The sequence below is a fragment of the Haemaphysalis longicornis genome, unplaced genomic scaffold (genome assembly GCF_048455015.1).
Source record: "Haemaphysalis longicornis isolate Haplotype H1 unplaced genomic scaffold, Haemaphysalis longicornis Haplotype H1 scaffold_2, whole genome shotgun sequence".
In the NCBI taxonomy this organism is placed as follows: domain Eukaryota; kingdom Metazoa; phylum Arthropoda; class Arachnida; order Ixodida; family Ixodidae; genus Haemaphysalis; species Haemaphysalis longicornis.
The window spans coordinates 164,557,360-164,575,450 of record NW_027526295.1 but is presented as its reverse complement, the minus strand read 5'-3'; the positions used below and the strand labels follow the sequence as shown (position 1 = coordinate 164,575,450).

Sequence of the window (18,091 nt, the reverse complement as noted above, 5' to 3'; positions counted from 1 at the left end):
TAGATGCCGTCGCGTTGTTCCGTCGGCCCCTCCCCGTCACGATGTCTAATCGCTGTTTTTAGCTCGCTCCTCCTTTTAACATCGCGACAGCCGCCCGCCATTTCGTTGATGCATCAAGCATGAGACCGGCGGTCTACCCATTACTGCCCGGATTACTTTCGCTTATGATAATTTAATTTTTTTTTCTTTCGACCATTTGAAGAGGAGAAAGGGAAACCACAATTTCGCCGAATAAGTTCCCTTAATAAAAAGATATATTGGTTTAAAACTCCACGACGTCGCGCATGGCTTGGGGCTGGGTGGCGGCGCTCGGATGACGTTCGGTGCGCGACCCCACGTGTATACGCGTATAATTCCCCACGTGGGTATCTGCCACAAAGGAAGGAACAACAACAACGACGGGGCTTCGCGCAGCAGCGTGCCACATCCACGATAACGGCTCGCCAATCTCGCGGCGGTGGGGCACGACGTTTGGGTGCAGCGAGCGAGCCGCACGCGGCACGCCGCCCTACGGGGCGCTCGCTCTTCACAACTGCCCGGCGAGGCCAGGGGAAGAGAAGAATGTTCCGGGCTTGACCTTTAATACCCCCGTGTTCTCTCGTGTTTACTTCGCTCCTTCTTCTTCTTCCACCCCTCCGCCCAAAGCTCAAAGGCACCTCCTTCCACTGTTCCACCGGCACAGAGCCTACGCTCCATTTTTTTTTTTCATAGTTCTGTAAACTTCAGTCGGAAAGGGGGAGGGGAGGGGTCGCCACTACCACCGGCGCTTGCAGTCCACTTTTTTTTTCGCGGCCCTCGACGGCCAGGATGTACGGGAGGTGGGATGCGATAGAGAAAGCGTGCCAAGAACCCAGCCGGACCGACAATTTTTTTTTTCCACTTTCATTTTATTTTTATGAAGCCCGCGGCACGCCAGAAAGGGAATTTTGAGCCCCTTCGGAGCACCACGATCGATAGGCCGGTCACCACACACCGGGTCCTTATCTCTCGTCTAAATCTCGACTCGCTCGCTTCCTACGGGCGCTCGTCTTGAGTTACGAACGAAAGACACTTTGTAGCAACGCAAGCCGCCGATGCCGCAAGGACACGATATGTTTTATTATTAGGAAGCGCCCGGGCCTCGGCAACGACTGGCGTCCGCTGCGCGGATGCGGAGTCGTGTTGCGTCATGTCAGCCCGGACTTCTTTTTTTGCCGCGGCCTAATCGCGAAAGAGGATTTCGTTCTTCTTGCATACCGTCGTTATGTGTCACGCGTTTAAAACACGCTGGGGGCACGCACGCAAGCTATTTCGAAGCCAATGAGCCTTTGTGCGACGTTAAGCCTACTAATGTCTACTCAAAACACGCGAGTTCCATCAGCAGGAACGACAAGAGTGGAAGTCGAAAGCAAGATATATTCACATAACATAGTCAACGACCGTTTCTTGTCTCTAACACGTAATCTATCAGGCATGGACTCATTGCTGGAGCTTGTCCCAGCTTACGAAAAAAGAAAACAAAAAAAAACATTGCTGCGGACATTCGCCTCCTCGGGAGGTGAGTCAAACACCCGATGTAATATGTAGAAGGACGGCAAGTTTGGCTAGTTGGTTGAGACTGATCATTTCGAAAAACAGCGCGAAGGAGACCGGACACAAGAAGGAGGGGCGACGGCACAGCGCTGATGTCAGTTGTGAGCTCGGCGCTGTGTCGTCGTCCCTCCTTTAGTGTCCCGTCTCCTTCGCACTGTTTTTCGAAATGATCAGTAATATGTAGATATTTTGACTTTCACGCGAACCCCTTTTCGCTAGATTTCCCACACGAACACAACGTTCCCCTCTCCGTCCGGTCACCCCGAATCGCCCTCCGACAAAGCCGCACAGGTACGGTGTTTTGGTGAGGTATACGTATGTGACGCCACTGCGAGCTATACGAATACGATACTTCCCGCAATGGCATTTGTGCTCTGGAGCTGAAGAGCTCCCGTGAGGGACATTTTAGCATGGTAAGAACAGGCAATACATCACATAAATATTTATCCAATGCTCGGAACAGCGGGCCCAGCACTGATAAGATATCGGCCCGAGTTGCGTACCTTAAATTGGTCGTTCAAGGCCCAGCCCTTCCGGCCTTAGCCCCATATTCCAGCCATATCAGCGATATTCCACCGACCATCGCGCAACAGAGAACCATTTCTGGGCCATTTAAGGCCAATATTGAAGATCCGCACGTCAAGAACGCAATTAAAGCCCAGCCTTTCCAGTATTCCATTATTATTGCGCCAGTTTACTGCAAATTTTCCGCCAGCTTTTAGACATCATTCACCGCACAATTCCGCCGCCGTAGGAACGTTGTTGGCAATGTGTTATACAAATTGGTTACGAGATTTTCCACAAAGGACCGCAAGGTTGAGTGGACTAACTTGAAAAGTATCGGCCAAGAAGGAAATTGTAAATAGCGTCTTTAATTGTAGTCGTTGGAGATACCAGGAACACGTCACATGCGTAGTCAGAATGAAGCGTGTAACACCCTCCTCCCCCCACTTCTCTCACAGGCATTTCTTACGTGACGTGCTGAAAAAAAAATACACAAAAACCATGAATTCTCCTTCACGTACCCCTATTGTGAACAAGGCTTCCGTAGTGCGACCGAAACATCTCTCGTTTGTTTTTATTTTTTAAAGTTTTAGGAGTTGTATTTGGTCGGTGTCTGTCGTTTTTGTAATCTTTCATCCCGACCAGACTGGTACCGTCGAACCCTCGGCTACAGTTTTCTTTGGTCGGGTGTGTGTCGTAATTTTTGTCAAAATAATAATCCACACACTAACATTCTGCCAGTCATACCTGCGTTCATTTTTACACAAATTTACTTAGAGAAATTAAATGCGTTCGCACTGTTTCTCGAAACAGGCGAAGATCGGTATCATTTTGGATGCTGCGTAGTAACTTTCTCAAAGCATGATCTGCATGGCCTGCACTGGAAAAATTGTTCTGTGTGGTGCGCAATGTGGTTGTCAGCGACAGCTGCTAAAGTTCAGCTGTACTTTGCCATTGGTGGCCTTAGAAATTCCTTTATTGAACATCCGCTCGTGCTAGGCACCAATCGCTTCACAAAGTGGGTTTCTATGGCCGTTTATATCTGATGTCTAACTCTCACTGCACTCCACATCTGTGTTGCTGTGATGCGCGCAGCGGCACACATGACGTCTCAGTGCCATTTTTTTTTTTACACTGATACATGATTTTGTTTGAAATGCTCTTATGGTCATCGGATTGTTCTGTTTCCGAACAACAGCACCGACGAGTTTTTATGAAGAAATATTCTAACGGCACTTGATTTAGGTCGAGATTTAACCCTGACTTGTAATCGGCCACGAAGTTTGCTTTCCTTTATTACGCACGTGCTTGAAACGGAGCACCCTTTACAGGATTTCCGGCGCACACGCCGGTTCGAAAACCTGGGAGTTCCACCTTTAGCAACTGTAAATGTACAACAGCAACAAAAAAAGGCATTCTCCGTTCCCAGCAGGACGCTGTAGACAGTGTGCGCTTCAGCGGTGCGCGTATACATTCGTACGCGCGCTATTCAAAAGAATGGTTATGATTTTTTTTTATTTTTTCAGTGTGAAATGACGCTGTTCTGGGGATTGCAATTCGCAGCCTCTGGTTCAACAAGATAAAGGAGGAAAATAATAAAAATGTGACGTTGCAACTTACCAACTCATAACTTTGCTTGGGGTCACAAGAAGATATCACCTGCGAATGGAAATAAAAAAGAATAGATGAGTACGATCGCTCACAATCTAACTGGTTCGAGTGTTCCGCTCTCGACACATAAACAAAGCGACAGTAGATGCCAACAGTAAATGCCAAGTCCCAGCTTTTCATCTGCACAGCAGAAACGCTTGTTCTCGAAGTTCGCGGGAGCCGCAATCCTTTCGTTGAACCTAGAAATTCGTTATGTACAAACATTGAAAAACATAACAAAAACATAACAAACATAACATAACAAAAAAAAACAAAAACATTGTACAAACAAAAGTTTGGCCGTCAAATTAGGAGATTGGTAGGGTGAGCCTTTATGATATTGATTTCAAATTTTGTGAAGCCAGCGGCAAAGAGAAGGAGTGAACACGCGGCTTTCTTACCGTAGTCACTGTTACCTGTACTGACGTAATGTGACGCGATTACGTATGACGTGATATGGACAGGCAGGAGAAGCTGGCCTTATAGCGACACAAGGTAAGTTCCGTTTTGAGAAGTTAAGGAGCAGCACAGCATTTCACAACTACTTCTTAGCGGTAGGGCGGCCCTTAAGTAAAATGGTTCGCCACCTGCTTCAACCCCACCGCTTTCTTCTTTTATTCAGCCGGGAGCGTGAGATATCCCCAGAGGGAAACTCACAACCGCCGCCTTTTCACCCGCGTTTCGTCAACGACCAGTGCGCGCCCACAGCTCTGTCATACGCATACACACAAGCGACACTCAGGTCTTCTTCGCTTCTCAGCTCTATCACCTCGCTCGCACTCAGTCATCATCCCGTTATGCCAGCCCGACACCAGCTGCGATTCTTCCTCCCTCGATCCTCCCCCATCCCCTCCCCCTTTGGTCGTCTTAGTTCCCTCCTCGCCGTCATTTACGCTCCGACGTTTTCGGAGAATGCCCCGAAAGAGGCCGGTGGTCATGGCGGGGTGATACAAAGAGGCCCCGTTTACACGCGTCTCTTGTTGTTTCCGCGGGCGCCGTGAAGATAAGCGGATTCGGGCCAAATAAGGAATGCAGGGCAACGACCTCACGGCGCCAGTCACGCTGCATCTTGCGGAAGGGGACGCGTAGGATGTAAGGCGGCGTTCGGAACGTCGCCAAATTGTGCAGGAATAAAAACGAAATACGAACAAAAACAGAGCATAGCGATCAGTGACTCAGTGTGCATGGGCGGCCCTTGCACGGCGAGATCATTAAGATAAATCTGTCATTTTATACCTTTTGTTGCTTTTTTATTAGTGTTTTTTTGTTTATGTGCAGCTGCCATCATTGCCGTTTTAGAGGCGTTTTGTTCGAGCTGACATCACTTTATTGAACAGACAAACCACTAATCACCCCCCCCCCAAAAAAAAAAACTGTGGTTGATTCCTTTATAATAGGAATCGGTAAAAGACGAAAGTTAAATATGCAGCGGAATGTACAGCTGAGCATGATTGACGGGTCGGCGGCTGTCTTGTGGGTGTGCTTGGCGAGCGACGTCCTGCTGGCGGGTCGCTTCGGCAAAGGTATACTGGCGTCATTTCCGTGACGGATATGACGTCAGTGAAATATTGGGGTATCGCGGCATAAGTCACTTTCGTGTTAAAATATAAAACCAGAAAACGAACAACATTAAGTATAAAGTACTTTTTAGTACTAAAGGTTGCTTCCCCGCAAAAAGACCCTGTGTGCAAGGGTGCACCCTTCACAGGCCGCTTGTTTCTTTGTACTGGCGTCACTTCCGTGACGGATATGACGTCAGCGAAATCTTCGTGTATCCGGAAATAAAATACTTTCGTGTTAAAATCGCGACACAAAATTGGAAAAGCGCAGCAACAAACTCATGCTATGGTTGAACAAAGCGTGGTTCCTGACGTAATATACTCTCTCACAAAACGGCGAAAAACGTTGACGAGCACATTTATTTCCGGCTAGCATATGCATGCGATCCAACGACAGCAGGCGCTGCGAAACACACAGATGGGCAGTATGAGGGCATCGATGCTACGGGCCCAGGTATAAGAAGCAACAACAACAAAAAAGTGCATCTGTCAGGCGGTTGTCCCGCATGTCACCAGGTTGCGTCAGAAGAAGCATTCTCGATGGCACAACGCTCGTGTTTCATAAAATACCGGAAAAGGGATGGGTGATTCGTCACGAACCGTTGACAGCGCCAACTGTTGCAAGACAACCAGCAAAAATGAAGCTGTCACGAATGAACGAAGGCCGTGTGTGTGGGCGTGCTGCGGGTGCAGAACTCCAGAAATAAGCTGCGCATCGGTTTACCTCGTGTCATGCGACAGCCTCTGTGAGTTGGGCGTTTCGCTTTACCCAGTTCAATTTCGAACAAAAAAAAAAATGCGAGGAGCAAGTTTGGAGCCCGGAGGGAGTAACAAAACACATAACCGCATAGCCCACAGCCGGTACTGCCAACTGAAATCTGTTGGTGGCCACTACAAATGTAAAATTTAGTGTATTGCTTCTTATACTTCAATTCTTCATTGGTATAAGACTGTGCGGTATAAGACATTGGTATAAGACTGTGTCGATAAATCCGCCTGTGTGATGGTTATATACGTGAAATTTTAGGCTGCATGAACAGCAACCGCACATGTTTTAACAGACTCGCCGAAAACCACTCCCTCCATGTGCGCGCAAGGACCGCTGATTAAAAATCGACGGCTAAAAAGCAAACAATTCAAACAGCACACTCGCAAAACAAAATCTCAAATCGGCCAAAGTTTCAGTGACCTGGGGGTTGCCAGCTTCATCTTTTATGTAAAGGAAGACAGGTCACTGCTTAAAGGACGCGTTTTACTCTGATTACTGATGTCTGGCGTCATAGGCAAAGTTCGTAATTTCTTCAGAACATCCCTTTAATGTTCAGTTACAACATTAAACCCACATGTCACATTATTTAACGTAACTGCCACTAAATAAGGCTCACTACCAAGCAAGCGACAGCAAGTGACTGCGGCGCATTCTCGCGTGGACCACGAACGGTACGTGTGCGCGCGTGCTCGCGTGTAGTGCGCGCATGGCCGCACGCGGAGCTATTCGCTTTGGAGAGAATTGAGACAGCGGCTTGCAACCGCGACATGGCCCGACATTCACGAGGGGACGACAGGCCAGCTGACGCAACGTGACAAACTGGGCGTGGTCCCACGTCGCTGCCTTTGAGCAATCAGCGACGCGAGACTCACGACGGGCTGCCCGCTTTGTGCGCTTTGTCCCGTCTTTTGTCTCTGCTGCTTCCTTCCCTTTTGCTCTGCAGGACACTATGTCATTCTGTGCATTTCATATTTTCGCGCCAGTCCCGCTTCCTGTCGCGCCAGCCTTGGCCAGAGTGATGTCGTCTGCGCCGTGACGCCCGCTGCGATATTCCCGGGTAGCCATGGCCTTCCAGCGACCGCTCTCTCTTCCCGCTGTTCTGGAACGTTAAGCGCTGTTCTCCGTGCGTGTATGACAGGCATCGTCCATATAACCTAATCTTGTCCTCCATCGCATCACACGCCGTCCTTTCTTCGCCCCAGATATTCTCGCCCTCTAGCACATTCATCTGTCATGAACTTGTCCCCGCGGGAAACTTGCGGACTAGAACTGAGGGGGGGATATCGCTCATTGCGGTTTGCTCCCAGACGGTTATCAGCAGATTTTGTTTTCCTAGGTGTCACGAGACCTCGCGTGACCACGTCTCGTTTTACTCAGCGCAAGGCCGGCCGAAGACGATGAAGAAATGCGGGTGATGGGACAGCGTCCCCGCCTCCGTTACGAACGCACTGCTCTCCCTGAGCTACTAGTCACGGATGGGAAATTTTCTCGCAGTCCACTACGGGGTCTCTTTCCGGGCGACAGTCCGTACGTACGAGGTTGCGGCTGAAACGGTTTTATCGATGCCTACGATCATATCAGTATGGAAAACGTTTGCAATATAACGCTGATTTTGCGCACAGTTATAGCAAGCATTTAGCAACTGCCAGATCCTGAGAGTAATTTATTTAAACGCAATATTAATTATTTTCCCAATCCCCGAACCTGCATAGAAATCACGGCAGTTTTCGAAACCGACGTGACGCTTAGGGGACGAAACATGATACTTCACTAAATTGACGTGATGAACCAAGTTACTTCTTTATTAAATTCACTCCCATGACGAGGATTGCAGAGGACCCTACCGATTTATAGTCATAATTTTTTTTAATTGCGCGAGGAAATAGTTCATGCTAAGACAGAGAAGCGAAGCACGTTATAAGCTAGAAAATGACAAGTAGCCTCCAGGCTGTGCGCCCATTCGAAAATTTAAAATGTCCTAGACTGTCTACGCAGTATCCTAGAAAGCGCACAGCGATAGGACTGGACCCTCGTGTAGCCATTACAGCGGTAATGTGTCGCTTTAAACGTCTTAAGAGAACAACAACGTTAGCCGCCCCGACCAGTCAACTTTCAGCCTAGCTGCCGTACCGTATACAGCGCCTCTTACAGATGCCAAAAGAACTCGGCACACAGCCATACGTCCTTATACGGTGGCATGGAAGGCTGCGTATTGTGCGTTGGACCCCGCCGAGGTACGTGTTCCCGCATTTCAGTTTGTAGGAGCGCCTGCAACGTTGGCGCCAATAGTCTGAGAAGAATTGGACGCACAAAGGATTGCCTGAAGGATTGACTGTGGTGGACGAGGTCGAATCGGGCGAACAAAAACCAACACTGTCCAGCTGGCAACGTACGCTGAAGAAAATAAAAAAAAGGAGGCGTATCGCACGCTTGTTCGAAGTATTGATTGAGGGTTTAAAATGCGCCGACGCTTCACATCCGATGAGGCACGCCGTAGTGGAGGGCTCCGGATTAATGTCGAGCGCCTGGGGACCTTTACCGTGTGCCAAAATCTCGAACACAGGCGTTTTTGCTTTTCGCCTCCATCAGAAAAGCGGCCGCCGTGGCCGGCCGAGAATCGAACCCGCGTCATCGTGCTCAGCAGCACAACGCCTTAGCCACTGAGCCACCACGGCGGGTTACGCCTGTTTGAAGTAAAAAGCTCAAGAGTTCTGAAGTTCTTACATGCAATAGTATCTTTTGCATCAGGTGATGATCCCACTCTGTGACAAAAGTGCCAACACGTCTTTTCTTTCTTTTTATTTTTGAACGCACTCTTTACCCGGGTGAAAGCGGAAAAACCCGTATGTCTCGTACTAGATTGTCAGCGTGACGGTTTGCAAAGAAGACATTTTATCCTTTCGCCGTCCATCAATAAAGGCGCTCAAAATGTAGCACAGTGCGTGCGTGCGTGCGTGCGTGCCTTAGATGTACACAAGCGCTTGTTGGGTACCGGATAGCATATCACGGACCAACTGCGTCACGGAACTACATTTCTTCGTCAAGGTTGCCGTGCACGGACCTACATTTCACCGGTCCCGAGGCAGTGACATTGTTAGCCCCGCGCCATTTTTTTTTATTTTTATTAATACAGTGCCCTGGGCCCGCCATCAACTGAGCTGATCGCGAATGACAGGGAGACCTACAAAGAGTAGGGGAGGGCGAAACAGCACGCACAATTCATTCGCCTCCGATTGTTTACGACAGCAGGTAGCACCCGGTCAGAGCGCCTCGAAAACAATAGCCTGCCGAGCGAGCGCCTAATGGCCGCATATCCTGGTGCGGGTTTCTCACTGCGTGCAACGTCCGGGCCAGCTGGAGAGTCCTGATAACGCCCCCAAGGTGCAAATGTCTGTAACCTTTGTGTTCCCCATCGATTCTTGTCAGCATGCTACAGCGGCAGGACAAAGGTCGCAGGTACCAGCTTTGACATTTACTGTAATAGTAAACATAAAGTCTCCACTGGACCAGGCGTTCGACACAAGGAGAAAGGTGGGCAAGGATGTATATTTTTACCTCAGAGGTGAATGCTCGTGTCTCTGCTGTCCGGCGCAGTACATCCCAGGGTATACGTACCCTGTGGTTTGTGCGTCTTTCCCTTTCAATGGTAATCTTTAGCGCCTGCTTTCGGGGGCATCACGTACGTGCTTCAGTCCGCCGCAAATGATATCCTTCACTTGATTCGAGCGTGAGAGAAAGCGGAACGAGAAGAGGCAGCACGCGATGCAAGAATGTCAATGCGTATGATTTGCGGTGAACTACGAAGGCCGCAGAGATAGCAAGCGGGCGAAAGCAGCGGGCGAAAGCGACGCGGTTGCATTTCAAACGAGATATAGGTGAAGTCGAGCATCGAAGAAGATAATAGGAAACGGAATGAGCAAGAAGATGAGCGGCTAAGTACGGAGTGCCGCTTAGAAAAAGCGCTGAATAATGCAGTCGCGTTTACATAAAATAGCGAAAGATAAACGCAGAACGGTATACGGCGATCATTACAGGCTGTATACGGTGTAGACGCAGCAGGCTAACGAAATACGAAGGTAATGACAGGGTGCGTCGCGCGTGGACCGATGAGCGGCTATATCGAGGGGTGCCCGGATGTTGTTCCGGCCTACCACGTGCACGCAGCGCGCATGTAGTACACGACGACTTTATACGCGGGGGCTTGTAGCGCGAGTAAAAGTACCGCCGCCTGGTGTTCTTACAAGGCACACACACGTTGTACTCACGGTGAATTATGGAGATCCCTGCTTTGCCAGTTTTGTTGCGGAGCGACCGTGCTACACTTTCGGTGAACAGGACGGCTACCACTGTATAGAGCACGCAAAACATCAACAAATACTAGGAGTTGTAGTAACACGGCAGCTAAAGACTGTGCCCTCTCAGCGTAGACAATCGTGAAAATGCGACAACGAACATTTCCTCAGTTCGAACGCCGCGATGGAACCAAAATGCGAGTTTCGAATCAAGAGGAACAAGGATGAAAAATTCTCGAATTTATTGTTGCGCTTCGCAGTCAGCAAACGGCTACAAAGCGTAGGGGTTTCATTCGCTTTGGACACCTGCGCACATATGCGAAATCAGCCCGTGCAATCGAATTCCCATCCAGCGTGGCTACGCTGAAGGACGGACGGACGGACGGACGGACGGACGGACGTACAGACAGGCAGACAGACAGACAGACAGACAGACAGAGAGAGAGAGAGAGAGAGAGAGAGAGAGAGAGAGAGAGAGAGAGAGAGTTACTCAGAAGTAAAGAGCGGCCCACTGTGATGCGTCTGTTTGATTGATTGATTGTGGGGTTTAACGCGCCGACGCAACGCAGGCGATGAGGCGCGCCGTAGTGGAGGGCTCCGGATTAATTTTGACCACCTGGGGATATTTATCGTGCGCCGAAATATCGTACACACGGGCGTTTTTGCTTTTCGCCTCCATCAGAAAAGCGGCCGCCGCGGCCGGGAATCGAACCCGCGACCTCGTGCTCAGCAGCGCAACGCCTTAGCCACTGAGCCACCGCGGCGGGTTGATGCGTCTGTCAGCCAGAAGATTTTGGTTCTTGGCGTTTTCTTCGGCCATCTGGAGGAGGCGTAGGTGGAGTAGGGGATCGGGACTGCGCATCAGTGTCTCCCAGCGCTGTATGCACGGGTTCTGAGCTCCATGTCCTAACGCAGTATATTGCGAATTGAGAAAACCGCTGATGGTTCCAAGCAACTAGAACGGCCGAATGTGCATACCGGCGCGACACCGATCCGTGTCACGCCTGGAGACGGGTGGCTCCTCGTGATGTGCCGGGCACCGCGATGATTAATCTGGGGAGCCCGTATACAGGAATTAGGGGGCACCGGCTCAAGGGTGGAAAAGCGGGCGTGGTCCGACGGGGAACGTCGTCTCACGCCCGGCCCCACCTATAGCGCGCGGATCCGCTAGCCATGCTCCAAACGACAGGTCGGCGTCGTCGCCATGCTTGTTTTGCGCTGTTATTGCTTCGTTACCTTTTCTTTTTGTGTGTATGGGGATACTGCCTGTCTACAGTGCGGTGCTTTGTGTAATTACCAAGCTTGTACCGGTTTTTCGCCCACAGAATGCCTTCTCATTTGTTGAAGCGCATTCGAATTGGTCTAAGCTTTTGCATTCCTGCTGTTAGACCCCATGTACTCGCATTCAGAATGCGCGCCAAACTTCAATTGTTTTTTTTTTATTCAACAGTTATTCTTTGTTCCTTTCCCGCGCCATTTGCCCCTGACCTTAGTCATCGAATATAATTTGACCTTGGAGGTCCACCGACCCTCCTCGGCAGGCTCAAGCCTGCTCCTCATTACTGACTTCCCACGGCGACATTCCCTCGCGCGGATAACGAGGTCTCTTCGACAAATGCGATGGGCGGGCACCTACGTTCACTCGGCGCATGAAGGTATAACGGCAGCCTGAAATGGCCGTTTCTCCGATAATTATATACGCGCAGAGCTTCCCTGGAACACTTATCTTGCTTAATTGGACCAAGCACGAGAAATGGAGTGCATCCGCTCTCACCACGCGTAGATCAAGTTGCTATATATTCTCACTTCTAAGCATCCTGAAGCTCGGGAAGTGCCCCCCCCCCTCTAAATTATTTTCATTTTGCTGACTAAAACTTTAAAAGGTAGCCATAAAACAAAACAAAAACTTTCTAAATGTAACTCTAAATGGAAAGGTAGCGCCACGAAACGCGAAGGTATAATTGTTCAGTCGAAGTTCGTAGCTCGCAGGAGCAAATTCTAAAAGCGGCGTTATTTTCTTAAGCTATGATTTTCCGCAAATTATGAACATCAACAACAAAAAACTCAAGGTGGAGAACGAAAGGGGGCAGATTCCTGTGTTTAGGGACTCGTAAAGTGCCCGATTTAACCGTGCGCGCGAGAGAATAAACACCTTTAATGCGAGCTTGGAAAGATTCTGCTGATCAGTCAGAATTGGGTCCCCTCGACTGCAGGGTCTAGAGATTCGTTTAAAACTGCGATGAGCTTGGAGAATGCGAAACGTTGTGCGCAACGAAAGCGCTTACGAAGCGAAACGCCGCACTGCATCGGCTTACATATGCGCGCCGCCAAGCGCCTCGCAAGCGTCTGCTGCACCCGAGTCTGCAAGCGTCAGCAGCACGCGCCTATGGCCGCCACATTCGCTGCTACCGCCGCTCACTGAGCGCACTTTGCTCTTCTAAGCACGCAAATATAGAGGCGGTGGACACATCGCGAGTATAAGTGACTGCAAAGTCGGCTGTAATTGGTGCTTATACAAGGAAGAAACCATGGATGAGAATTTTTGAGCAGAAATGTCGAAGGCGAACGCGATCCGGATCGCGTTCGTCTTCGGCTAGCTGCCTCGTAAGGGCCCTATTACATATTAGCACCAATATTACATCTGAACTATATGCGTTTGCATGCCGCTACAGTCGATTATATTACTTAACTTCAAGGCTACCGTCAAAGAATGCAACAATGTATCACATCGACGACCATAAAGACATGACCGCACAAAAAAACAAAAAACACTTGAGGGCCGCCATACATAGTTAATAAGACATAGTTGAACACTTCAAAATTACCCCAACTACTGCTACCATGCCCTTAGTAAGTTCCGCCCTCACGGAGTTGGTGTCAAAGATATCCCAGCGAAAACGGTCTATACTGTATGTCATTGTATACCATATAACAGCTCTAGGCAGTAAAACGTTGATTAGGTTTTTCTACAGGTGTTCTTGCTCAGCTCATTATCACACAAGATAGCTGAGCATGCAAAACAATCAGGCCCAATTGTTTGCCGCATCAAGGTGACAAAAGGTGCACTCAGTCGGCATAGCCAACATTTCCTTAATGCATAAAACAGCATGCTATATACCAGGGTGCTTTGCAGAGGAAATGTCTTTTCTTTGTCTATAAGCGGTACTAATTACGAACCCCATTTCCCCCTTTAGCTGCAACAAAGAGCTTATTGACGATTAAATAAAATTACTTTCCCATATAAGACACTGACTTTCATGTCTATTGCGTGTTTCCGTCTCTTCGAAGTAAGCTAGGTTACGGTAAGAGGCTGCATGTACAACGCGAGCGTTGTTCGGAGGGAAATGCAGCCCACGTGCTCGTGGTTCTCTGCTCGTAGAGCCAGCCGCTGCAGCATCGCAGGCTGCGAGCAACAACAGCGCTTACGACAAACAAGCAAGCGCGTTTAGCGCCGGCCAGAGGCCCCGAGAGCGGCAGCGCTTTGACCACGCGCCAGCATCGTCGTTACACGGCGCGATAACGACCGGCGGGGAACGTGGGTGTTGAGGATGGGGAAGAGCGGAAAACGGTGCGGGGGCCTCGTCCGGCCAGAGAAGCTGCTGGCCAGAGGAGCCGTCCAGTCACCGGCTGTACAGGTCACTTCGGGCGAGGAGCGCTATGCCACGAGGAGCGTTATAGCGGACATTGTTATAAATGAGCGAACGCGTTTCATGTTCATGAAACGCGCAGCTGGTGTCTTTGGCGACGGATATGCGTAGGCGACGAGCCTGGCTCCGTATGTTTTACAACATCTATATACGAGTGGATCGATTCGGAATAGCTGGCTTGTTCAAACGTGATTCCTAAATCCACCACCCACCTCTGAAAATCATCCAAAACCGTCGGTTTTAATGTGACATATCACGCTTGGTCTGAATAAAATTCAAGGAAAAGAAATACGGCAAAAATTAATGAGAGATTAATTGGTGGATCTTTAAGAAGGCGTGATATTTCCATCCTTCTCCCTGGAGAACTTGAGGCTCAGCCCCAGGCGAACGCCTTGCTCAAGCTTTAGTAGTCCGCAACGCGGCGTTTCTCTCACGCCCCTCGCATACCGTGCCAACCGTGCTTTGCGTGCTACCGTCTCAGTGGTCATATTTGCTCACGTTAGCCGCGGCTTAGCTGCCTGTCGGCCAGCATTTCGTTTGTCGTCATTCCCACACCACCCTCTCTTACGCCTAGCGGGTGCTGCACTCGCTTCACACGCCATTTTACGCTGGGACGCCGGGCAGCGACGAGCGGCCGCTGCCGCTGCTCTCGAGCAACTCGGCCGGCAGCTGCGCGAACGCAGCGCAACCGCTGTCACTCGGCTTGACGTCACTCCTCTCCCCACGCACCCTGTCATTCTCTGTTTTCCTGTCGCTCTGTGTCCGCGTATCGACGGCGCGAATGTCTGACGACATTGGCCATCTATCGCGCACCAAATAAGACACAAATATGCTCAACACACTCCCCTCATTTCTCGACGCTTCGTTCAACGCCAGTCGATTCCCTCCACAGGAAGACTGACCACTTAACAATCAGCTTGCCTGCAATGCGTGTCACTACCTCTCGCCCCAACCAACAAGTATTATACATCGCGGGCATCCACCGCTTTTATACGCCACACTCCCATCGATTCGGTTATTATTTATCCGCTCGTTCTCCACGCCAAACATTTCGCGCGTCCCTGCGGGCACGGCAGAAGCTGGCGCTCACAGCCCCGTTTTACGCGAAGTACCGTTCGCAGTGCGTGCACGAATTTCGCGCGCCAGCAAGCAACAGACGGCAGCCCAAACACACACGCCTCTCAACCGCGCAGGCGGGCCGAAGTCTCTCCCGCTCTGCAGCGCTTCGAACCACACACACGGCGGCGCCGTTGTCCGCGCGGCCGCCGCCAAAGAGGCGCGCTGCTGCTGTCCAAACACGTGCCCTGTCCCGTATATTTCCTGCACGCTGTTTAGATTAGCCGTGTATTTCTTTTGTGTGCGAGAAAAGGGCCGCAATCGTGCGTAGACACCGGCGCGAGAGCGCGCTCGTTCTTATGTAAGCCCCGGCCGTGCTCTCTCGCGCGCGGTTCCGCGAAGAATTACTGACCAGGCCGAGCTTCCCATTCTGTTTGGTTTCTGCGAAAAGCTCTGGCCCACCGCGGCGTTGCGCGGGAAAAACAAAAAGAGTGGAAACAAAGGGCACGTGGTTTCCGACAGATAGGCCCCCGGAGAGGAGTCGGTCAAAGCGTGGGCTGACGCTGGAGTTGGGGTTGGGAAGTCGCTGCCACCCGTAGCACTGGCCACTGGCCGCCCACCCCTCCTCCTGTGCAAGCTTCCCCTCCCCTCACTATCTTCTCCCCTTCGGAGGCGTGGTCAAGGTGCTCGGTGGGGGGCTACGCAAATAAATTGCACGCGCGATCACCGCCGCCAACAGAGCCTGCGCCGCACGCCCCACAAGAGGCCACTTTTCGGCTTTGAACACGGAGCAGCCGCCTTGCAAACACCCGAGTTTAAAAAAACTCGAAATAAAAAATACCTGCTGGTACTTTTAGATTTCATCTAATAGCTAATTTTTTCCCTCGTCAGAAAAAAATAAGGCTGTTTGCTAATCTTACGAGCACAGGAATGTACGCCCGAAAGCAAATGGTTGAAAAATGTATAGCACGGTATGTATACAGGTGGCGATAAACGGAAGTATTTTGTTATGTTAACTTATCAAAAAACGAGCCAAGGCTTGCGCTTTTGTACAACCTGAGAGTGGTTGTCCGAATGCTATTGTAATACCTCGAAGTCAAGCGATCAGGTTTGCCGTAGTTGTGTGTGATCATGGGAGTGGGTCATGGAAGCAGGTCCCAGCGTATATAAGCTGGGCGTGGCTCCGTTCTTGTAAGATGTAACCTACAGTCAAAGACCGAAACTGGCAAGGGTATAGTACGCGCACGAGCGCTTCCCGCTTTATATCCAAATATACAAAAGCAGCGTTATATGTCGAAACCAGTGCGCAGATGCGCTACCTACTTTCGATGGCGCTACACTTTGCCGGACGCTGAGTATCGCTAATATATGCATGATATTTATTCTTTAGAAGCTGTCACCCGTGCTGCACGCCGGCTGTTGACTCATTCCCCTGACAAAGGGGCCTCTAACACAGCGCTGGTGCTCACTTAACATGACCCGGTATGCAGCCCTAAAGCAGTTCAAGGGCGTATTAAGACTGCCCTCTCGGGGAAAGAGGGAGGGAAAGGCTGTTATTAAGCGTAGTATGATTTTGGAATCGCTCCTTTCGAAATAGTTGGAGGAACCCTGCCCTTAGATCCACCATTGGCGCCGCTTGGAAAACGGATGAGAAGGGTGTTACCGCTGCTTCCTACGGGAAGCGTTATGAGCCGGGGAAACCACCGAGCTATGGGGTGACTCAACGAGGCTCCCAGCTTCGTCGAAAGAGCAAATTCAACCTAAGAAACAGGCTCGGGTGAGTTGGTTGCAAGCAGTGAGGAATCGCAGACAGAGAGACCCTCTTGGAGAATCGGGTTAGGCTTAGCACGGCGTAAAGAACAGGTCGTAAAAACATGACGGGTAACAACAATCTGGCCACGCAAACGGACATCGCGCCTTTCTCGCCCTCTAACTGCAGCTGCGTGCACTCTATAGCCTCCAACCCGTACGCTTGTCGAGCGAACGTTCGTGAGCGACGTGTACTCCTCTCGGCGTGCCAGGCCAGACGTTGAGCGAGAGCCGCCGAGTTGGCGTCTTCTCCTCGAGAAGACCGGGTTCCGGCGTGGAGCTCCAACAGCAGCTGGCGCCGGCGCGAGGCATCTGCGAGGGCCGAGGGCGGCCGCCAGCTGTGTGGCGCACATAACGACGGAGCGCACGTGCCCGCTGTCGTGCTGCGTGTGATGCATCCGCGTATCGGCCGAGGCCGTAAACTGAAAGCGCCACCAGACAAACGACGCAAGCGAAAGACGAGGAGGGGGCGGATGAGGGCGCCAATTCGACATCTTCCCCTGGCACGGAAGGGTCGACGGGCAAGCTGGCGGGAAACGGTACGCGACACTGTCAGCATCGCCACAAAGCAAACGTAACGACTTCAGAGACTGCGCCGCTGAGAAAACACAACTCCGCACACACCGTTTGCAAGGCGAAAACGAGTCCACTGCCCAATACAACAGCCGGGTATTTTTCCTCTTCTCTTTTCATCTCCTTCCAAAGCCACACCCAACGGTCAATAACCTCTCACGCAAGAGAAGTTCGCCTTAGAAAAGCACAGACCTGAGGTCTTACTTGTTCCGTTTGTTTTTGTTTCTTCTTTCCTTTTGGCGTACGACGTCGGAAGGGCCTGGGTGCACGACCGCGTCGCTTTCGGTCCAGGTGGCCGCGCCATGCTCACTTAGACAAGAGCAACGATACGGGCAGCAAACCGAGGGCGCGTTTTTACAGCCACGGTGTCGGTGGCATGGCAAAGCTCAGCGCGGTTCGGCCCAGCCAGCGCGGGCAAACACGACGCGAAGGGGGCGATACCGCGCGCATAGGCGTCACTGCCGCACAGCTGTCACCCGGATGGGCGAAGGCTTACGTTTGGCATTCTGCAGATACCGACTGCCGAGCTCAGCGATCGCGTATTGACCTTTAGTGTTTACTTCAACAGCGTCGGCGCTTTGCAAAGTATTTATAATCTATTGAATTCGTGTAGCGCAAAAAAAAAACAAAAAAAAACGAACAAGCGCAGAGAGATGTGAC

At 50.7% G+C, this 18,091-nt stretch overlaps 1 protein-coding gene across 14 annotated transcripts in view; it reads right to left on the bottom strand.

Moving 5' to 3' along the window:
* The window catches only part of LOC144169428 (tensin-3-like), a 292,831-nt gene that overhangs the window by 54,194 nt on the left and 220,546 nt on the right, over positions 1-18,091 (bottom strand). For all 14 annotated transcript variants that reach the window (XM_077698569.1, XM_077698567.1, XM_077698574.1 and 11 more), the window contains one exon: positions 3,697-3,735. In XM_077698569.1, coding sequence (XP_077554695.1) covers positions 3,697-3,735 — 39 coding nt within the window. The remainder of the gene's footprint in view (positions 1-3,696; positions 3,736-18,091) is intronic.